Source organism: Eurosta solidaginis, chromosome 5 (assembly GCF_040869045.1).
Source record: "Eurosta solidaginis isolate ZX-2024a chromosome 5, ASM4086904v1, whole genome shotgun sequence".
In the NCBI taxonomy this organism is placed as follows: domain Eukaryota; kingdom Metazoa; phylum Arthropoda; class Insecta; order Diptera; family Tephritidae; genus Eurosta; species Eurosta solidaginis.
In genome coordinates this window covers 47,439,517-47,463,974 of record NC_090323.1, presented here as the reverse complement: position 1 = coordinate 47,463,974, position 24,458 = coordinate 47,439,517, and the positions used below count along the sequence as shown (strand labels likewise).

Sequence of the window (24,458 nt, the reverse complement as noted above, 5' to 3'; positions counted from 1 at the left end):
CCAAGAGGACGGAGTTATTTTATAACATAGGTTTTTGATAGGGTTTTTCAATTTGGTCGTTAAAACAAACTTCTGGTAACACTACGGACTTATTCAGTCTATGTGAGGTCCTCATGGACCGGCCAGTTCAACCTAACCTAACCTATGTTTTCGAAATTGATTGCTTTTCATTTGTTTTCTCATTATTGAAAGATGGAAGTGACGGAATCACTTTGTATTTTTAAAACTGGTTTTCGCAAACTTTCGGCCTTTTATTTGTTTTTGTATGGCTGTCCTGAAAATTAAATAACAGAACTTTTTTTTTTGTTTTATACGAATTCGTAGCCACTCTTTATATTTATATTATTGCTGCTTTGCATTATTTCGGTATACGGATGGTACAAAATACTACTTTTTTCCGGACGACGAGCCATTCTGTTTTGTTTTACTCAATTTTTTTTTAATACTTTCAGATTCCCTATTGAACAGTAAAGACTATTTGCTAGGCAGCGATGATAGCATATTGAGTAGCAGCGCAAGCGTACCACTCTATCGACGTCAAGCAATGGGTAACGGTAGTCTAAATAGCACGTTAAACAATAGCAGCAATGTGAGTGGGAGTAGCGGCAACAACAGTGGAATAAATAGCCACAGTCATAATAGCAACCACCACAACAGCTACAATAGTGTTGATGGGCATAGTGCAGGAAACAATACTGCAAATCATCTACTACCACCACCTGATAATATACTTACCGGTGGCACCACTGATATTCTAGCCGGACTGAATACGAGTGCAAGTAATTTAATCGAGGCCCTTTTTCAGACAAATTCCACAACTACAAACAGTACTGCACCAAGCTCAATATCCAACAGCACAATTACAACGAGCACAGGATTAGTAGATCAGCAACAACAAGCGCCTACCGCACACCATCAACCACAACAACAACAGCAAACGAATAGTGGCAACAATACTGGCAGTACATTTCAAAAGATGTTTAATAATTATGATATTTATGGTAGCGCTCCTACAGCGACGGCAAAGAAATATGAATTGGACTTGTTTATGCGTGATCATACGTTAGGTGTTGGTGTAGGTGGTGGTCCTACTAACAATATAAGTGGTGGTAGTAGCGGAGCTGGCGATGCACCAATTGCCAATAATCATCAAGCGCATTATCTCAACAACAATAGTGTGGAAAATCGTAATAGCACAACGTATGCAGCAGTGCTTAGCCAAGGGCAACATCATCAACAGCAGCAGCAACAGCAGCAACAACATCATCAGCAGCACCAACAACAGCAACATCATCATCAGCAACAACAGCACCATGCCGTACAGCAACATCACAATAATTTTCATCATCATCCTCATCATACAGCACATCATGCCGAACCACATACTAGCGCTGGTGTAACAACATCTGCAGCACCTGGCTCTGGTAATAGTGGCGGTGGTGGTGGTGGTGGTACTAGCGCTGGTAGTAGTGGTGGTATTGAAGTGGAAAAGGACCTCTTTGCAGCTATACGTGAACTGGGTCAAGGCACGAACGGATTCTATAATTATTTTCAATAAGATGCCTTTCTTTTATGCTATTTGAAATGCTGTTGTGGTGATGGTAATCTGGTAAATATTTTATCTTTAAATTTTGCTGCTGTTTTGTGTGTGTGTTTAAAGATTTGGTTTGTTAGTAAGTTGTAAAAGCGCCATAAGCTGTAAGCGTTGTTCGTTGCACACAGCACTAGCTATGTTATGCTGTGCTATCGTGCTGAATGTGGGTATGTATAGAGTGAGCGTTTTGTGATAATGCGCATACATATGTACATATTTAAAGGTCAGTTAGTGCGGTGGCTAGGTGATGCTATGAAAATTAATTATTTCAAAGAGTGTGTTGTTGGTGGTGATGCAGATCACAATGATATTTGTAATAGAAAATTGCACTGATTTTTAGTAGTGCAAAGATGCCAACTTAGAACAAAAGATCTCCAGAGCTAAGCTAGCATTATTATATTAAGTTTTTATAATTTATTAAATTTTAATGAGCTCGAGGCAGTTTAAAAAATTGAAACACAGTTTAAATTTTTATATCTCAATTTTATTTGGTCGATATTTCGATCTCATTCTGATCATCCTCAGGAAACAATTGAATATGTTTTACCGACCGATTAAGTTTTTATGTTTAAATGCAATACAGAAATTCAAAGCAGTAACCATGAGTATAGTCGCCATTCGACCTACACATGGCATAGTCGTTATTAAATTTTGATGAAAACGTTTACTTTATCGCATAATGTGTCTGCCAGCAAAATAACTTCATAAATTATACAAGGGGCAAGAACTTTTAGGCGCTGAATTTTGAAATCATAAAAGTCCCAAAAGCTAATTGGTTACAAATAAAACTCGTCTAAAAATATTCTAGATTCTACGAATTATCAGACAACTTTTAAGGCAGATTCTTTGTGTTGAAAAAAATACAGATTTATCTCTACTCAATAAAGCTTACGAATATTAACGTTTTTTATTTGTGTTATTTGAAAAGCATACATTTATTTAGTTTTGAAAAATTAATTGTAATTAAATTTAAGTCAAACTTTTAAAAAACTGTGCAACCCTTACTTTCGCGCTAACTACAAATTTTAAAAACAATATGTGTCCCGGTCTATGAAAACGTGGCTTATGACTCAAAAAAGAAATTTCGAGAAACAGCTGCTAACAGCTGTTTTTTTAGTCATAAGCCACCTTTTCATAGGCCGGGTCACATATATCACAAATTTGTACTTCTTATGTAAATTTTTTCTGCTTGTAGCGTTAAAGACGCTTGCCAAAGATGAAAAGTTTTATCGACGATGATGGCCCTTTGGCGGTTGCTGATTCGGTAGGTTTCGGTAATTAGCACCATTTAAAGTACTAGCCATCAACTCGGAAAGGTTTTGTTATGACCACATCAAGCCTGGCTAGGTTTGTGGAAATTTGCCGCCTTTTAGGACAGGCATGCATACCGCGTGAATATTCTAAGTCCCTTTACAAGGTTGGGTTGTTATGCCAGCTTAAAATACAAAAAAAAAATTTAATTTTATGCAGAACTTTTAAGGTTATAAAGTCTATACGCATTTCCTAATACCACATAAAATTTTTAAAAAATTTGCTAAGTGCTACTTACATACATATTCACATTTTACATATGTACTTGTTTTAGGTTTGATTTTTTATGTCTATGAAAAGGTGGCTGACTAAAAAACAAACAGCTGTTAGCAGCTGTTTCTCGAAATTTCTTTTTTCAGCCATAAGCCACCTGTTTATAGGCCGGGTCACATATGTATGTTTGATCTTTAGTGGAAGTGTTTTAAGGCATATTCATTCAAATAATGTTAATGTATTCACTAAATTTTTGGAGCAACAACATAGCCACATTGTTCAAATCTTCTTCTGTTAATTTTGAAAAACTTGTATGGGTTTTTTTCTTTTAAGTGTAGAAAATAATAAATATTCTGAAAGAAGACTTTCTAATATGTGACCCGGTCTATGAAAAGGTGGCTTATGATCAAAGAAGAAATTGCGAGAAAGCTTTTAACAGCTGTTTCGTTTTTTGCGAGAAACAGCTGTTAAGAGCTGGTATTTTTGAGTAATAAGCCACCTTTTCATAGACCGGGTCACATATGATAAGTTTATATGGTAAACCAGTGAACGAGAGCGGTTTTATAGTTTTCATAAAGCCGCTTTAACAAACAACATCGTTATAAGGTGTGAAGTTTGTGACAGTCATTCGTACCATTTAGTGGCCTCTGTAAAAATAAGAAGTTAACAAATTGAATTCCAAAATAAATATTTAAACAATTGAAAATGTGACAAAGAACCATAGGTAACTTACAATTTGTTGCTGCAAAATTTTCTTTGAAAGCCAAATATGACGCTCGTGTCTGTTGAAGTTAGAAATTGAGTGCAAAATTTGTATTCCTAACTAACCTCACTTTGAATAATTATGACTTTACTCGACTCTATTCTTTTAGCGTGTGTGCGCTCCCTCCTGCTGCCACCTCATAACAATTTAGGTCTTAATTTTTTACTTATTTTAAGTTAAGCTTATTGCCTTTTAATCAATACGTGTGTTAAGTTTAATTATTTATTTATTTTGAAAATAAAAGTATGTTAATTTAAGCTGAAGATGCATAGTTTGATTAATATTTTGTGTAGGAAAAAAATTATGAAATTAAAAAAAAATTATGAAAAAATTAAAAATATTTTGTTTATTTTTAAATATGAATAGAAAAAATCAAAAAAAAAGTAAAAAAAAAAACGAAAAAAACTAAACAAAAAAATTCAATAAATAAAGAAAATTGGCTTTTCATCCGGAAATTTGAACAAATATTTTTTTCTTACTCGTCCCCAGATTTGTTGTTAAATTATTTGCAATAAAAGCGACTGCAAAAAAAATAGAATGAAACAAACACAAGCATAAAAATAACAAAGAAAGACGAAAAAAATTAAAAAAATAAAAAGTACAAACTGTATGCAAAAAAAAAAAGTATAACTATTTTAAAGTTGTAAGCTTTTATTGGTTTGGCAAATATCATCATTCAACAAATTTTACATACTCCAGTTTCTTAAGCTACAATTACTTACTATCACCTTCTTACTTAAAAAACTAAACAGTCTTCTTTATACACGGTCATATCCAAATTTTGGCTAAAGATGAGCATACCAAAAGCTCATCGAACAACGGGGACTAATTACATACATATTATTGGGCACTCGCCGTGGTGTGGTAGTAGCGTGTTCCGCCTACCACACCGCAGATCCTGCGTTCACGCCCCAAACAAAGCAACATCATAATTTAAGAAACAAGTTTTTTCAATTGAACGAAAATTTTTCTAAGGGCGATCGCACCTCGACAGTGAATTGTCAAACACTCAGAGTGTTTTTTCTGCCATGAAAAGCTTCTCAGTGAAAATTCAACTGCTTTGCAGATGTCGTACGGAGTCGGAGGTTATCGCGCCTTACATTTTTTTTTTTTTTTTTTGTTAATTGAAAAATAGGCGGTATCGGTCGACATATCTCATAAAATACGCATCCTTATTTTATATTATATTGTCGATCATGTGCCACAAAACATGAAGCCATACAAAAAGAAAATTTCAAGTTACATGCGAATTATGTATGTTCATTCCTTTATATAAGCAAAGACTGCTTCAACGACAATAATACCCGTTCGAACCTCTGATTATTAGAAAGATTTAGTAAGAAATGGCTCCACCTAAATAGCTTATCACATGGCTTCCGTACGCATGCGCCTTGCTCTTGCTGAATTGTGTAGTTTGAGCACAAGATTTCCATTAAGAAGTTCTTTTCTGGTTTTCCAAAAATGCGACTTTTATCTAAGAAACTACTTTTTTTTGTTAAAATGTAGTAAAATCGATTACCAAGCTATATACATATGTTTAAGTTTAAATGTGAGTAATTGACAGGTTACCCTGGCACCATATTCTGTAACTCGATTTGCAAGCAAATTTGTGAGCGGTCGCACCTATCGAATGGAGCGAACACTGTTTACATAACAACAACAAAAATTTTTTTTAGAAAACGTATATTTTGTATTTTCTACCACCATTTCGCATTTTAAGCTACATCGAATAGTAGAAATTTGCAAAATCAAATTCAATATTAAATTAGATTATATAGACGTGTTTCGATATTCGAATTCCTGAAAATTCTATAAATACGATTTAAAAAGCTGTTCTGATTTTTTAAAGTGAATTGAAAAAAATTAAAAAAAATTTATTTACTGAAACAACGAAAACCGAATCATACCTTGTATACTCAAAATCGTTTCGAAACTTTTTTGAAAACCGGTACAGCCCATTTATTTTATCTTTCTTTCTAATAGAGTTACAGAAAAAGGCCACTCCAAATACTACAAAATCTAATTAATAAAAATATGCTTGACCCTAGACAAGGCAAATTCAGTACCAGGTGTTGTTATCCCAACAGCTGATTGCTTCTTCTTGATTATTTCCCATACAACGCCTCGTACTTTAATATGTCAGTTAATCGGAATCAATGAAAATTTTCTTTTGAGTTGACATTCTTCTGCACGGCGAATTGGTTGAATTCGCTTTGCCACCACCTGGTATGAATTCGCCTTGACCCTAGAACACAAAAGTTTTAAATTTTTTGTTTTTCACTTTTACATACATATATTGCAATTAAAATTACTAGACATAAAAATTTTAAAATATTTTAATTTTATAAGCTACCTTTTCAAAATTTGTTGGCAAGGCTTAAAGTAAAACTCCACACTAATGGTTGTGTAATTTGTAGATTTTTTCGAACTGGTATCTTCGAAAACTCGGTTTTCTATTTAGGGCAACACCTTGTACCCCGCACTGCTGCCCTATGACATTGCGCATACACCCATAGGCAGCACTTTTAATTATAAAAAATAAAAAATAACATACATAATTTTTAGTTTATAGTTTAAAATTTTACAAAAATAAATCCAATATAAATATATTATACATATGTAATACATGAAACAACAACAAGAAAGTAAAACGCAATGAAAGAATTAAATTTTAGGAAATCAAGCAAATTGAGAGATGTGAGTTGAGAGCGTAATTTTGATGCTCTTTTTGCGCGCTCTCTCTCTCTCACAACGTTTTGTTAAACATACATATATGTATATCTCGCACTAAACTTGCTAGTATGTATGTTACTAACGCAATGTATGTTAACTTATATATATATATATATATATATATCTATATATATATATATATAATGTATGTATATGTAAACAATTATTTATAGAAATGATTCGATGTATTTATAACTTTATAGATATTGTGTAATATGAAATATACATAGTATATTATAGTGTATATGTATGTATTTTATATAAGACTATAAATAAGTAAAATTAAAATTAACTTATTATGTTCAACATAATGACGGCCACATACAACAAAGAAGAGTACGCATAGGGGGTATTTTGAAAAATAATGTTCCAAAATCTATATTCACACTAACGATCAATAACACTGTGCCACAAAATCAACTTTTTTTGCGGGTATTGGACCAAACCCACCTTTTTGTACCGATTGAGGCTTAAGTAGACAAAGTTCTATCTCCGTTTTTCGAAGTTAGCCTCCAAAAAATAGATATCGGCTTTCGAAGTTCGAAATTCTACATTTCGAAATTTTATTTTTTTTTTGTTAATACGTTCAGCAAATTAAAAAAAGAATTCAGCCATTCAAATAAAAGAAAAATGCGGACCACGACCACATTTTTCCTTTTTTAATTTGCTGAATGCGTTAGCAAAGAAAACAAAATTTCGAAATGTAGAATTTCGAACTTCGAAAGCCAATATCGGTTTTTGGAGCCTAACTTCGAAAAACATAGATTGTACTTTGTCTACTTAAGCCTCAATCGCTACAAAAAAGTGGGTTTGGTCCAATACCCAGTCGGCTGTTGCACAGTGTAAATTAACATTTCTATAGTACACATATTTGATAATTAGGAAATAAATTGCATTCCATTTTTTAAATCACAATAGCTCTGAAATGTTTAGTCGAATTAGGAAAATATGTGAAATGATGGCTACCAGTGCTCATTAGATCTATACCTTGTTATCATTTTTACAAATCCTTTCACAGTTTCATATTTATCGTTTCAGTGAAATTTGCTTTTAGATACGTCTTCGTATAACACGATGCGGGCCCAGTATTGAATTAAGTTTTTGAGAAATTTTGTTGCGCTTTGTATTTTGTAACAAAAAAAAATATTGTGCTAAGCTGAAAATCTCAGTTGTTACAGAATTTGAGTATTTCATGTTGGATTTTATTTTTTAACAATAAAAGCCGAAGAAAAAACTTAATATCGCTTTATAAAAACTCACTTTGCATATACAAGTTCGATCTTTTTCATATAAGCTATTATGTGTACTCTCAAATGTTTTTCGTTTGGCAATTTTTTGGTACAAGTTTCTTCAAAAACTCTTTTGTGCGCCGGGCAGTAGCAGGCTAGCCGTTATGTATGTGTGCATATATAAGCATTTTTAGTGTGGAGGGGCTTCAGTGCGGCAATGAGCTGACGTTCTAGATATTCGCTGTGTTATATTGCTTTAGATTAGACTTTGATTAGTGAATATGTCACTAGTTTCGAACACGTTAAAAATAATAGTTTTAAATGAAATATCCCTATATTGAATCTATCTACAGCGTGACAAGTTTTTGAGTTCTTTTCCACCTGCGAACAAAAAAAAAAGAACACCCCTATGGCGAGTGGCGATTAGCCGTAGAAAATACTTTTGTCGATCTGGATCGAACAGAAATGGTCCCATTGTGAATAGTTCTCTAAAATGCAATCAGCTGTTCATTATTTGTTTACTTTTTTGCTGCGTTTGGTAACCAAATTGCGAAATGTCCTTAAACAATTGTTTGCCCTTTTTTGTAAACTTTTTATACTATTTAAATTAAACTTTATATTAAGGCCCGGTTTTCCAGTAGTTCGTTAAGCTAAGCTTAAACTAATTTTGCTTAAACTCTAGTCAAATTTAAACTCCAGTTAAACTACTGAGCAGTTTTTCTGTCACAGTTTAGGGCCGCCTTTGGGCTAGGCTTTTTGTGCGGCAACATTGGTTTTTTATTATCTAGATAATTTGTAGATACGGCAACAGTTGGATTTTGTTTACCCAACAAACATGGAAAAAAAATTTCTCCAGCCTTAGAGAAATATATATATCTAGTTCCAGAGCTGATATCCAACATAATGCTATAATTATTCTTAAACCAGATAGTTATCAAGTTGTTATCCAATTTCATTCTCCAATCCAATCCAACCTTTGCGAAATTTTGTAAAATGTATAGTTCTCGAGTTAGAGGTTTACGCCGATCACTTTATCGGCGGCGGCGGCGTGAGCGGCGCGCCGGTGTACGCCGGTGTTCTTACTTTAAAAAGCTTGATTTTTCTATTTAAAAATATAATATTTAGGAAAGGTTTTGTTTGTATGTATTTAAGGAAAGCAACGTGTTGGCCATTTCGGAAAGATCCGGAGTTTTTGCCTCAAGATCTCGCAGACCGTTCAAAATTTTTCAGGAATAGCTCCTTGCCGAGGGATTGTCCCTCATTCACTTCCTCCAGAGGGGCTTCGAACCTAACCCCGGTCTTTGGAATTGGTACTGCTGCGTCTGCTGGGAAGAAATGGAGATACATAAAATAGTCACACTTTTGTCTGTATATCTCGTGCAAAGCGTAGTTTCACACCTAGGGTTAAAACCTAATAATCATCGCGAACACAATTTCTTTAAATCATTTGTGGCTCCTTGGCGGTCATGCACAAAGGCGACTTACGGTTGCTATTAATGATCTATAAATACTCATGACCCTCGTGGCACAGGGCGCCTCCAGGTTTTTCGGCTGTTTTTAAGAGCTACAATTCCCGATGTGCGAACAGTAGCAATCCCGACGACCAGTCGCTACCACGCCTCCTGACCCTCACACAATATGCCAGCACAGAAGCTATAGGACTGCGACTTCGAACTCATACTTTTGTCGACGTCACTTTCCTAGAAGCTCTAGGTGTTGCTCGGAAGACTTTCTAACGGTTGTTTTTGTCGCGCTATGCTGCCGAGCTACACCAGAGAAACACCTTGAAACGTTAGGGAGTATCTATTCGGCCAAGGATGCCGCCCTAGAAATGATAAGCAGTATAAGTGGATGTCATTGCGGAATGGGTGAAAATCGTATAATCCTCGGCACATCTACATAATTAAAATTTTACAAGGACCCTGGAGAAAATTTTTTAAAATGTAGACCAAAGTTTGCAGACGTTTGTCTTCACAACATTGATTTCAATAGTCTTCGTTAAACCAAACCGATATTTTAGAATGAAAGTTGACCGATTTTAAGTTGAAAGATGTTAACTGTGGTTTTCCGGCCTTATGATATTAGAGCTCTTTATGGATGACCGCGTAGCTTCAGTTTTCAGACTAGTTCGATTGTCCGCTACGTTAGGGTAGTAGCACACACGGTCATTAGTTCGACTGTCTTGGGAAAGCTTTTACTTCACCACTCTGAGTGTTCTTGCGAAGGATAAAGCCACACCTGGTAAATATATGTACCTACGTATTCACATTTGTAAAAGGAGCCGTAACGTGTAGGAGATATTTAAACTTGGTTGATAGGCTATAATCAATGTGATTCACTTCAAAGCACAAGTTTTGGATAGGGCCGCCAACTTTAGGAAATGTCAAACCGGGCGACTTGGGTGTTGAAGGATGAAGTGTGAAAATCAAAATTAACATTTCAGACGCTATTGTATAGTTTTGCAAATAAACAACAGATGTTTGAATGTAAGCCCAAGTGATTTTTCAAACCCTTCTCATACGTACATATATCCTCAACTTAAGTATGAAGTAAGAATCAGGATTAAGGATAAATGATTTTGCATCACTAATTTCGCTTATTCTTTCAACCAATCGCAATATAAAATTTGTATTAAAATCGGCACCTTTTTGGGTAAATTGCTTTTTTTAAAAACTTGAGGGTCATTTTATTTGAATTCATTGTTCATTATAATTTTTGAAAAAATAAAATAAAAATGTGCAAAGTGCGCATATAAATTTATTATTAAACTTTCCTTTTAGTGTTTTGTTTTAATAACTTGGTAAATTGGGCGATGCAAAGTGCGTGTTAAGCTGACAGCGAAAACGCCTTTTTTTTTAAATAACTTTTGAACAGTTGGAAAGAGTTAAATTTCGCAATTAGTTTCTTATAACTGGCAGTGATGCGCATCCGTTGATACCGTTTTCGACCATATCCGACCAATTTTCGACATGAACAATAAATGGCCTAAACAGTCTTAAACGAGAAAATATAGTATCACGCCGGACGCCGCTGCCGAGCCGATATTTTTGACATTCGGCGGCGGCGTGCGAAAAACGACCAAAGTCGGCGGCGGCGGCGGCGTATATCTCTATCTCGAGTTGACCTCCAACGCCATTCTCAAATTATTTTCCGACCTTTGAGAGATTTTGTGAAATGCACAGCTTTCAAATGCATATCCAATACATTTCCCCAGTTTATATCCTACTTTGGATATCGAGTTGAGGTGGGTTGAAAAAAATCTTCGCCAAGGTGGTACCACCAAAGTCAACAGTTGTTTATTGTAAGAAATAATCACCTGGATGATAGCAACAAAGAAGCGCTATTAATTAAAAATAAATTATACATATTTTATTTTCTTGAAAATACTGTAGCATTGTAATCTTACATTCGAGTACAGTGAGAGAACCACACATAAATAGAAGTTGGGAACTATATTTTTTTTAACTTAAGTAATAGCATTTTTTGATCAGAACGTTATGATTCTCAAGTTAAGTCCTGTTTCGAAACAACTTTTGCCTTGTTATCAACATGAGATGTAGTGGTACTTAAGCCCAAATGCGTGTTGGGTATTTTCGACGTCATTGCCAACAAACGCAAATAACTGATAGGTTAACTAGAGTTTAACCCTGTCAGATCGGCCGCTTAAGCTCAGCTTAAACTTTAGTTAAAATAGACTGAAAAACTTCAGAATAAGTTTAAGCGATGTTTAACTGACAAACTGCGTTGAACTTGTACTGAAAAACCGGGCCTAAGTCTCACATATTTGGCGATAAAAGTCTAGAACAGCGGTCGTCTGCTAATACACGTCCAAAAATATCGGGGGAGCGGTGTCACACGGTACGCTTTAACCTCGGCAACAATGATCCGAAGGTGGAAAAGAAAAATTGTATCTCTGTCCGGCGATATTTACAGTTAGAGTTGGCAATTTTCATGTGGTTTTTGTAATGCTGTTGTACATAGGAAAACATGTTGTGTACAAACAAGTGCCCAAAAAAGTATGCAACATTTCGTACCATATTGGTCACGTACAATAACAGTCTAACTTTCTTATAATTTTACATACAACGTAGGCGCTTATGACTTATGACAACATTGTACTAAATCTTGCATGCCTTTCCTACGCGCTTGATACTGTTTTAGAGATTTTTGTCGAAGGAGTTTTAGCGTAGTGCAAACTGTCCCCGAATTCCAACCTTCGCTAACGCTAAAACTCTATCGCCAAAATTATCTAAAACAGTATCAAGTGCTCAGAAATACCATAGGGTTGCACTACAGAGGAATGAATAAACGCGATACTTTCCTTTTTGAGTGTAAAATAACATGGGTGCAGACGTGATGCCTCGTTGCTCGTCAATCAACGACTAAACCACTACCACTACGTTGATTTTAATGGTATCAACACAGCCATAGTTTCAACTTTGGTGACCACTGATGTAGCTATGTAAACTATAATCAGCCCCCGAATTCCAACCTAAGCTAAAGCTAGAACTCAAAATATCTAAAACAATAATAAGTGCGCAGAAAAGTATGCAACATTTAGTAGCAAATGATTACAGGGAATAACGGCCTTGCTTAAATACTTTTACATAGGCGGTTATTCCTCATGATCATATGGTACTAAGTGTTGCATACTTTTCTGTGTACTGTTCTAGATATTTTTAGCGATGGAGCTGTAGCGAATTTTGGAATTTGGGTGTAGGTCATGCAATGCTATGCAAGTATGTATAACTGGTTTTTAGTACATTCATCATAAAATAACCCTTATGGCTTTTTCCTTCTTTTGAATTTTTTTTTTAAATAATTTCTTTTCTCTTTTTAAAATTTTTTTCTTGTTTTTAATGTTATTTTTTTAAATTTTATTCTTAAGCTTGTATATTGGTTTCAAAAAAGCGAAATTAGAGTTAAGTCGACACCGCATTTTATTTGCAAAAAACTTTCAGCACTTGTTATATTTGATCTCGGGATATTTTCATAACCTCTTGTTTTTGTTTCTGTTATAGCAGTGCCTCTTCCTGGTTAGTCGGCGGCTCATCCATTCAAACATGAGATGTAACGCATTTAACAGGTTCAGATTTATTTTCCAAAAAAAATTTTTTATTACTTGCGACATTTTCGGAATTATTATTATTTTTTTTTATATTGGAACAATATAGATACGAGTTCTTTAGCATCTCAGGCTTATTTCAAAAGAATTTCGCAATTATTTCTGAAAATTTTCGAGGTAACTTTTGTCTACCTGTTGTTGTTATTGTTGTTGTAGCTATAAAGACACTCCCGGAAGATTTTGTGGAACGATTAAATAAGACCACAATGATCCTTCTAGGTCATCCCGCCCCCAACCCGTAGTTCCATGAGGAACTTGTGGGCGTCAGTCTCGGCTACTAAAGAAACAGAATTCGCTACTGGTAGGTCAGGTTGACTATTGGGTTCAAGATGCTATATATTGCGTTGCCATCCGCTTGAAAGAGTTGCGCCACACAACACTTTAAATCATTTTGGTATTTTATTCTCTTACGACAGGCATACCTGCCGCGGGTATATTCTGAGCGCTCTAACCCGCCGGCGATTTCATCACTCCTCCTACTACTCTGCGTATTGTAGCTTTCGCCTAACGCTTTGCAGGTCCTGCCTGGCAACTAAAATATTCATGCAATGAAAAAAAAAATACAAAGAAAAAATTAAAAATATTTCCTAAAATTAAGCTAATAAATTGCAAAACCCTCAATTGTGAATAAAAATAAAGAGAAAATATTTGTATTTAAATTTTAACTAAAATTAGCAAACTTTATTTTATTATGTATTTGAAGGTAATTACACTGCATATGGTAACACAAAATACGATACATGCAAATGTAAAAAAAAACTGCAAAAAAAATTCATAAATTAAAAAAAAATTTTAAAAATTTCAAAAAATAAAAATAAAAATTTGTAAAAAGTAGTGGACATAAATAAAAAGATCGATATTTCTTAGGCGTAGAACAAATTATTTCAAATATTGTATAACTCTAAAAAAAATATCTTGAAATTGCTAAGTGTGTAATATATATAAAAATTCATAATTTTTAAGCTTACATATATAGAAAAATATGTATACATAGAAAAAATAAAAATAAAACTATTTGAAATACATGCTTACATTATAACATTAAATTAATAACAAATGATAATATTTACGTTTTACGTATATACATATACATACATAAAAATATATATATATATATATACTTATATATAAATGCATATATAAAGAACTATAAATAAATGTAAGTTTTTAACGTGTCGTTACTTGAATAAAAAATTGTAGTAAATAGCAAAAAAAAAAAAACAAAAAAGAAAAAATTAACTAAACAAAAAAGTGTAAAATTAAAAACAAAACACGCAAAACATTGTGAAAGAATGCTAAAACAATTTAACGCCCAAACAAAGAAAAATACATATAAAAAAAAGCTGTAAAATTTAAAAATTATTAAAAATATAAATTAGCATAAATTTTCATAAACGTTTTCAACAAACAAACAATGCATAAAAATTTATAATGAAATACCAAACAAAAAAGTTATTGTAAAATAATATTTGTAAACGAAACAACAAAATATATAAGCAAATAATAAAAAATCGTAAACAAACAAAAAAAAAATATATATATATATACATACATTTATGTGACAGCATACACGCAAAGATAAATTCATTTGCAAAAAGAAAAAAAAAATAAATAAATATATGTTCTTTATGCCTACATAAAATATAATTGTAAATGTAAAATTATTTTTAAAAGCGCAAATTTTCGGCGCAAACTTTTTTATACCACAAACCACAGACACACACACACAAACACATATTTAACATGCACAACAGTTCGTTACCAAACAAAAATAAAAAACTTCGCTTTACGGCTCTCAATAATATTTTTGCAAGCCTGTTTCGAAAATAAAACGTAGATCACTGTTTTTGACATGAATTTGCTTTTCATAGTGTCATTTTTGTTTGAATTTTAGTATTTTTCTAATTAGGAGCTACAAATGTAAGTTCTAAACATTGTGAATGTTTTTTTTTCCAGTTCGAAAAATGTTGAAATATTATAAATCGAAAGACCAATAATACAGTTTTGTAGCTTAGTAAATTTTAGTGCCAGAAAGTATATTACGCTTTATTAGTTTAAAAATCACCTTGATTTTTTAGAATTTCTTTTATTTGTTGTAATAACACTGTTGACCCATTTTTCATTGTGAAACTTAACCAAAAATAAAAAAAAGTACCTTGCGAAGTTAGCCCCCAAAACATATACAGCCAAACTATAAATATGTCGTCGGAATATTTTTCTTTTCTTCTAGGAAGCATAATAATTGGGGAGTAGGAATTTCGAATTTTCGAAGTCAGCTGTTTTGCAAGGTTTCATTTTGTTGCTCATTTCTATTTTTGTTTAAGAAACTGAAAAGTTTAATTGTGGCGAATTTGTTTAAAATTGAGAAATAAAATATTAACAATGAACAGGATTGCATTTCAGGTAATGGACGAAATGAATAATGAATTCGTGCCACAGCAAGATCAACATAGAAGCATAAGAAGACTGCGCGATAACACAAATCCACTGGAGTGCAATTTTCTGGCGGCCAAGTTCAACTCCTCTTCATACACCAAAATCTTGTTAAAACTTCTTAAATCACATTTGTAATTCCTACTTTTCTCCCTTAAACGGTTTTTACCCTTTTCGAACATTGTTCAGAATGAGAGGAAAGTGAGTTGTGAAAAACTCCTAAAGATTATTTATTTAACTAGAAAACCCGGCAGACGTTGTCTTGCCCTATATTTGGCCTATCTTACATTTTAATAAGCTTTTTCCGTCTGACTCTGCCCTCCCCCCTCTTCACTTTTTCTTAATCCTTTTATCACTCCTCCCTCCGTCTTTTTCGCTTCACATATCTCCATCCTCGTCTCATTCTATCTCTTTCTCAATCTCCTCTCAATTTCTTCTCATTCTTACTCTCTACACAACTAAAGACTCCTGAATTAAAAAAAAATTTCATAGTACCTCTAAATCGCGGGCCCCTCAGAACCCCCCCCCCCCCACCTTCTCAGCGGGTCTGGTGATGTGCTGTACTTGATATAATTCGCTATAATATTTTTTATTGATAAGCAGATTGTTTAATTAAACACCAAGCAATTACACGGAAGTATATCCGCACCACCTGAAAATATGAGTGCCACTGCCTATATGTAACATTTTATTATTACGTATAAACAAATAAAAAATTTACAATAAAATAATATTGAGACTATAAACTGAGATATAACCTATCCTATCTCTCAAGTTAGATCAAACTACACACGGGGTACAAAACAAATTCAAAATCGGTTCAGTAGTTTAGGAGTCCATCGCGGCCAAAAATGTTGTGACACGTGTTTTTATATATTAAGATATACAAGAAATGGCAGAAGGGAAAAAATAGCAAGGAATTTTGGTTTAGAATTGAGCTGTTATAATACATTTCTAATTTCGAAAATATTGTTTTAAATGGCTTAAAGATATAACGGCTCTCCCTATTCGTTCTGAAAATTTAATTTAAAAATTTCTGACATTTTCTTTTTATTAATTTGTAACGTTAACGTTATACGAACCGGTACCCGCTATTGTTTTTGTTGTCGCGCTGAAGACACTACCCGAAGATATTAGGGGAGTGTTATCGATGTTAATGGTCCTTTGCCGGATATAGATCAGATACGTACCGGTAACAAGCACCATTAACCGATGTCGCGCCATCGATTTTTCGATAAGATTTGGGCTCAGGAAAAAAAATGTCCACTACGCATGCCCAAAAGATAATTTGTTTAGTAGGTCATGAAAAAAACCTTAAAAATCAAAGTCGAAAAAAGTAAAAAAATTAAATTTGTGCGTAGTGGAACTTTTTTTCCCTGAGTCCAAATCCTATCGAAAAATCGATGGCGCGATATCGGTTAATAAATCGACCCACCCTAATGACCAAATTCACCTTTCTAGGACTCAACCAACCTCTGTTTCTTGAGAAACTTGGAATCGCCAGAGCATGGCAGCTAAAGAAACAGGATCCGCCACGAGTTGCTAGACAGTGTAATGAATGTTGTTCATGATTATTTCGAAAAAAGTTCACCCAAAAAAAATTAAGATAATTTTTAAGACCCTTTATAGTTACACTTTGTCTAAAGTTTGGTGAACTACAAAACTGTATTTGCATTACTTTAAATTTAAATATGTGGACATTTGTTTTTAATTTTTTATTTTTAAAGAAATTTTATCCAATTTAGAGCATAGACTTATTCGGATCTTAATTTAAGAAAATTATTAAACTTAAAACGCCAAGATATATGTAAATGGCTGAAACATGTTATATGAGTGGTGTTATAATTACGCGAAACACTTAAATAGACTTGAAACAAATTTTCAAAAGGCAACCAAAAAATGTTGGGAGCTGTCGCGATTTTTGTTTTTTTTTTTTTTTGCACGATCTAATGCACTGTTATATAAAAAGCATACACTTTTTCTTATTATATTTGGTTAATTCCATGTCAAACCGACCAAATGATTGGTATCGCAAATCCTTGCTTTTCAATGAATGCTGCCTCGAAAAGAAGTACACAATTTTTTTTTTCAGAAACTATTTTCACGAATGGATTTTTTTTGAATTAATATTTATTATATTATTATACATATGAAATACGCATCTTTACCTTTTACGCCCAATGTTGGCGTTGTAACAGCAGTCGCGCTAAATATACCAGTCATTGGTCAAATTGACATGGAATTACTCAGTGGTGTATATACAATATACATATATTTATAATAATTTTACGAGCTTATATACATATTTGTAGCAACAACACCAACACATGCATTGATTATAATTAATTAAAAATTAGTAACATTTAATACATACATACGTACATATAAATACGATTTATAATGTTTTTTTACCACTGCATTATTCTTATTAAAATGCGCTGCTTATTAATATTTCTTATATGTAAAATAATTAATTAATTATAAAAAATTATAATTCTTTATTATTACTACTATTATTATTAATATTATTATTATTAAAAGCGAAAATACAGAAATTAATTTAAAAAAAAAAAACACTTAAATTATTGTCATTTGCTTCAAGTAAAAAACACTAAAAAGTGTATTAAAAAAAAAACTTAAAAAAAAATACTGAAATAAAAAACAGAAAATGTTAAATGCAAATTTATATTTGAGTTATGCAAAAAAATTTATTTTATACTTAAGATGTTTGTTTGGCTCAAAGGTGACCCAATTTCAGAAAACCGTTTTGCTTTGCTTTTTTTTACTTTTGCTATATTCAAATATTGAAATTGAAAAAAAAAATAATCTCAGAAAAATATTTTGAGTTATAGAAATGCAAAAAATAAAATAAATGAAAGGCGCGATGACCTCCGAAGAGATTTAAGGCCGAGCTTCTCTTCCAATTTGCGTCGTGCTCCTTTTAATTTTTCCTACAAAAAGGCGGGACGGGACCTACTTGTTTTATGCCGACTCCGAACGGCATCTGTAAGGCAGATGAGTTTTCACTAAGAGCTTTTCATGGCAGGAATACACTCGGAGTGCTTTGCCAAACACTGCCGAAGGGCGACCCCGCTTAGACAAATTTTCTTCTAATTGAAAAAACTTGTTTATAAAATTTTGATATTGCTTTGCCCGGGGCGTGAACCCAGGATCCTCGGTGTGCTAGGCGGAGCACGCTACCATCACACCATGGCGACCGCCTAAGAAGAAATATAGAAATGCAACTTAATCCAAATTAAGGCTCTACCCAACGCGTATCTATATAAGGCTAAGACAAGACTAATTCAACCATGAAGGAAATTATAATAATGATGGGATAACACCACCTGGTACTAAATTGGCTTTGGTTTTACCTAACCACTTAAAGTGTTGATAAATTTTGTTTTATTTTTATAAAAGCGGTATTCATGTATAAATGCTCGACCTTTTTGACCGGCAAGAACCGTTGAACGCCAGTACCTTCTTCGTTGGGCTAATTGGCACCAATTGGTAACAACAAAGGAATTTAAATTGTTTTCCATCAGGTCCTTCCAGCGGTTCCACTACGTTCGTGGGCGTGTTCCAATAAAAATACTTTCTTAACCGGAGCAACATATTTCATAAGCATAACATGACCTAGCTAGCGTAACCTCTGTGTTTTATTTCGCTGGACTATGTTGATATCTGCGCAAAGCTCGTACAGCTCATGAATAAATCGGCGGTACTGGCGGCTTTTCTCTCAAACACTCCCAGAATCGCCTCATCAGATGTTGTCAGTGTCCATGCTTCTGCGCCATATATTGGGACGGGTACGACAAGTGACTTATAGAGCATGATTTTCGTTTGCGTTGGTGAGAGAGGTCTTTAGAGGCCTACTTAGTCCAAAATAACATTTATTGGCAATAGTGATATTGTTCCAAAGCGGTTAAGTTCTTCAGCATGTATTATTTTCTCCAGCATCAAATAAAAGCAATCGCACGTAGCGGGTCACCCTGTCTGAAATCTCGTTTAGTTCGCACCCAATTCGGATTGAGCTGTTGTTGGTCAACATCATTTTGCACACCACCCGTATAAGATTTGCAGTGAAATTCCATTCAGATATAGCGGCATCTCCTTTTCGTGCTGTCGAAAACGGGCGAAATCGACGAAGAGGTGGTGTGTGTCAATTCCATTTTCGCGGTTTTTTTCCAAGATTTCGCGTATAGTGAAAATCTGGCCGATGGTAGATTTACCAGGACTGAAGCCGAACTGATAAGGCCCAATCAGGCGATTCACGGATTCGTACAATACGTTTGACAGGACCTTATATGCGATGCTGAGAAAGCTGATTCCGCGTTAGTTTTCGCAGTTTGCAGAATTACTTAGATTCCAATCGTCAGACATGCACTCGTCCAACTATATATTGCATAGAAGGCTTTTTTTTTGTTTTTGCTTTTCTGACTTCGTTATAGTCGGATGGGGGAACATTAATTCCATCATCATCCATTGCGGGCTGTGGTTCATCATCTTCCCTGAGTGTTTTATCACTCTGTCCATTTTGGAGCACAGGGATATAATAATCTTTGCACTCTCAGGACATCGGTTACCAAGTCGCCATTTTCGCCCGGGGCTTAAAACCTTCTGTCAGTCCTCGAACCTTTTGGTTAAAGTGGCGGGCGTTATTTCTGACGCTGGTAGATGAAGCTCCTTGAACTCACGTCTCTCTGCCTCTGCTTATTTCCTCCTTCGCGGCAGCAATAACACACTCTTGTCGTGTTTGGTTTTTTTCGGTTGCAACGTCGTATTCTCACCGTACCATATAATGGCCGGCAGGAAATCAACTTTTTCCTCGGCGGCAGCACGAAGTGCTTTAGAATTTTGTTCCCACTGCTCCTGCATTCCGTCGGGTTGACTTGTACTCTCAGAGAGCAGGCGTGAGAGTCGAGTTGCGAAGGCTTGGCTGCCTGTTGCGATTGCAGGCTTTCGACGTCTAACTATCATTGTGTCTTGCTTCTTGATTTTAGTCGCACAAAGGCGGCCGTGTATTTTGGATGAGACAAGATAGTGAGTCTATCTTAGGTCCTCGAATCGTACATACATCTAAAACATTTAGCGTAGCTTTAATTGTATAGGCTGACCTTTTCGTCAATGGCACTACTCGTTGGAAGAAACTACAGGCCTGTTAAAATACTGCCCTCGTAACCGCCATGGGTTGTCTTCTTATGTCCCCAGAACACGATCTACATAATGAGGCGAGAATACTCCCCATCATAAAATGCTAACCAAACAGTTCCTGTTGAATACCCAGAACCCTGGACATCCCAACAGACATCTGATTGATGAGCCAACACCGCCCAGGGGCTTAAGGAGTCATCTCCGTAAGCATTATGAGGAAATACGGCACCGAAGAACACAGCCGTATGAAGCCAAAAAACACAAGCAGGTCCTCAGTGAACCCCACGAACAGGCATCGGACCTCTATGTCCGGTGAATCCTGTACTTAAAGAGCAATACCCTAAATTTGCAGAAGAGGGATGCACACTCCTTAGGGAAATGTGATGTAACAGGTTAAACTCTTACCTATCCAGAATCAATCCATACATACAAAATGTATGCCCTGCTTGCAATGTATCCCCACATGACACCAACCATCTCTTTATGTGTAATGTGGAACCAACGCCTCTAACACCTCTCTCATTATGGCCACCCCTGTTGAAACAGCAAGTTTCCTTGGACTCCCGTTAGAGGATATTGATGACAATTTGTGATGGTCACACCTATTGGATGGGGCGAAACACTGCTACAACAACAACAACCGTGCGGCCAACAACACCTCCCTTGCCCACCCTGGCGTTAAAGTCACCAAGCACGACTTGTATAGCATGACGGGGCAGCGCTCGTAGAATGCATCCTTCACCTCGTCATATGTCTCCTAAGTCGGGTGCACAAGCGCAGATGAATGAAATATTGAAGTCCTTAGTCCAAATGCGTGAACAACAGTCCCTGGCGACGAAGTATGTATATGTATGTATCGGGTTAGGGGATCAGAATATACCCGCGGTAGGTATGCCTGTCGTACGAGGCGACTAAAATACCAGATTCAAGGGGCCGTGTACCGCAAACCTTCAGGTTGCCAGCGCAATATATAGCTTCTCCAAACCCAATTGTCAACCTCACCTATCCGCGGCGAATCCTGTTTAACTAACAGACGAGGCTCTGGCGACCCCAAGCTCCTCATGGAACTTGGGGTGGGGAGGGAGGGAATGGCCTGAAGGTTTAATGTGGCCACATAAATCGCTCCCGAGATGGTCGGGCCAGCACCTTAATGGTGCTGTGGTACCGGATCTGTATCTGACAAAGGACCATCACATCGATAACACTCCCCAAATCCTTCGGGGAGCTACCTTATCGCTACAACAACAACAACGAACTATGTATCTCTCTCACCAAGAGTCCAACGCCGAAACTGCTTTTTTAAATGGCCACTCCAGTAAAATTCACAAGTTTTGACTGTCTTTTTTCCTTGCTTCGACCATAGCATCTCTTGAATGGCGGAGATATCAGCTTTTGCCTTCACGAGGACGTCAACCAGCCGGGAATCAGCATCAATCCCATTAAGGTCCTCAAACCATTTTCCTTTAAACTTTTGCATTGGTCGTCATCAGTAAAGGGTTTGTTCTCAGGCCTGTAAAGTCTTTTCATGGGAGTATAGTTTTATATGGCGCGTCCAAAGCCCAACACAACACTCGAAGCGGAAATGAAACCATTACTTACACCTTTTTATACCGAGATGGTCGGTTCAAAAAAGACGCGCGCTTGTAGCCGCATCTTAATGATGGTCAGACGCTGCCGATGAAGTCCCCCAGCTTACCCTTAAAGCGAGGGGTGGCCTGGACAGGTTATCGCCTTCTCACATAAGCTCAACACTAAACGGATGTTCAGTGACTACTTAGAGTATACTTGGTCGCAAGCGACCGGCAGTAGTGAGCTGCTTAAACCGCATGCAAAAGATTCGAACTGCTCATTCCCTGGTATGAATAATGATCAGAAGCTTTCCCCACTTGCGTGAACTTCTACACATGGCTCCATCCTTAAAATAAAAAAAGAATTACCCGTGGCTGAATTCATTTAAATTTTTTCCCAGTTTTACTACTTGAAATTCGAATGCGAAAAAGCTATGAATTTGGATATGAGCAGATTTAATTTCGTATCGAGTTAAGCGTTAAGGCCGCAGTTCGAGGATTTAGGGTAGTATAACCAATGTGGACAGTTCTTGGAGGGATATAGATCCATTAGTACCTCAACTATCGAGACGACGATTTCTTTCACCCCACCAAACTCATGGATGGCTCCCCTAAGCAAAATGTTAATGTGAAAAATATATTGCATTTGTAGGTTGCCTTGGCTTCAATAATTCAGTCTTTAGGTTTTGTTCACCTGAACCGCATTTCCTACCAATCTTTTATCCGTTTCAGAGCTTTTTCTAGTAACATTTACGTGGCCGGCACTTCTGCTTAATATTCGGTTCTGTACATTTTTTATTATAGTGTCTAGTTGTTGTTGTTGTAGCGATAAGGTTGCTCCCCGAAGGCTTTGGGGAGTGTTATCGATGTGATGGTCCTTTGCCGGATACAAATCCGGTACGCTCCGGTACCATAGCACCATTAAGGTGCTAGCCCGACCATCTCGGGAACGATTTATGTGGCCACATTAAACCTTCAGGCCATTCCCTCCCTCCCCACCCCAAGTTCCATGAGGAGCTTGGGGTCGCCAGAGCCGCGTCTGTTAGTTAAACAGGATTCGCCGCGGATAGGTGAGGTTGACAATTGGGTTTGGAGAAGCTATATATTGCGCTGGCAACCTGGAAGGTTGCGCTACACAGCCCCTTGAATTTGGTATTTTAGTCGCCTCTTACGACAGGCAATACCTACCGCGGGTATATTCTGATCCACTAACCCGCTGGGGTATAGTGTCTAGTCTTGTTTTGGCTTGTCTTAATATCTTTAGCTTTTTTGGTAGAAGGGCGTAAGATGACCTAGAAACATCTTCGGGGTCGCATCCAACTGTTGCCGAGATGTTGGGGCTAATTGCGCTAATTTCCATACATACATATGCTCCACGAATATTTCCTGATTGTAAAGCTTTCCGAATATTCGGATAACTTTTCTCTAGAGTAATAGGATCGCGGCCTTTGTTGCTGTTTAGTCGGTACATCCAATCATAGGAATGCGATCAGTATTCCGATCTCCATTTACGCAAAGCCACACACCCCCCCCCCCCCCCTCCCAAATCCATAGTTCTTATCGAAGGTCTAACAATTTAATAGTACCAGTTGATAGAAAGCGAATGAATTTCACTTTACTCAAAAATTCTATCAATGTCAGGCATGTCAGGATTATAAAACTTATTACACAAATTTTTTTTTAATTCTAAACAAAAAAAAAGTAATTTAAATAAGTTTCTAAAACGAGTGATTTCCTTATTAGTTTGGAAGTTTGTGCAGGAACTATTACATCCACATCCTGTATTTTTGTTTTTACAATTTTTTAAGATCCTACTGCTTTATTCCGGATGAAAAAATGTCTCTTACTTCTGGAAATTTAATTTGGGTTTCCAGGATAACAAAACTGGAACCATAGTGAACAACTTAAATAAGCCTCAAACATTTTATTTTTAAATTCATCCCAATCTTTCGTACCATAAAATCTTAAAAATATATTAAATGCTTTAGAAAAGCTAAAAAATTCAAGCAAAAATACAAAAAAAAAAACAGTGTCTAGAAGAAAAAATTTTGAGTTAACGCTTTTAAAACAACAAAACCAGTAAATATACCACAAAGTGTACATGTAAAAAGTGTTAGACCAATAAAGTATATTAGTATTTAACAAACAAACAAAAAAAAAACAGTAATAAAAAACCCTTAAAATCCATTGACTTATGTATAACATTACGAAATATCAACATACCTACATTAAAGAAAATAACGATTAAATGATTAAGAATAGCTACAAAATACTATTTATATGGATTTCTGTAATTTTAATAAAAGAAAAATAGAATTATAAGAAAATTTAAAGA

General features: G+C 35.4%; 1 protein-coding gene across 8 annotated transcripts in view; it reads left to right on the top strand.

Moving 5' to 3' along the window:
* Helz (Helicase with zinc finger) overlaps positions 1 to 24,335 on the top strand; it is a 70,831-nt gene extending 46,496 nt beyond the window's left edge. For 6 of the 8 annotated variants that reach the window (XM_067792412.1, XM_067792413.1, XM_067792410.1 and 3 more), the window contains exon 6: positions 453 to 24,335. In XM_067792412.1, the coding sequence (XP_067648513.1) occupies positions 453 to 1,558 (1,106 nt within the window). In that variant the 3' untranslated portion in view covers positions 1,559 to 24,335. The remainder of the gene's footprint in view (positions 1 to 452) is intronic. The other 2 variants (XR_010954042.1, XR_010954043.1) reach the window with 2 other exon arrangements.
* Positions 24,336 to 24,458: the final 123 nt, after the last annotated feature.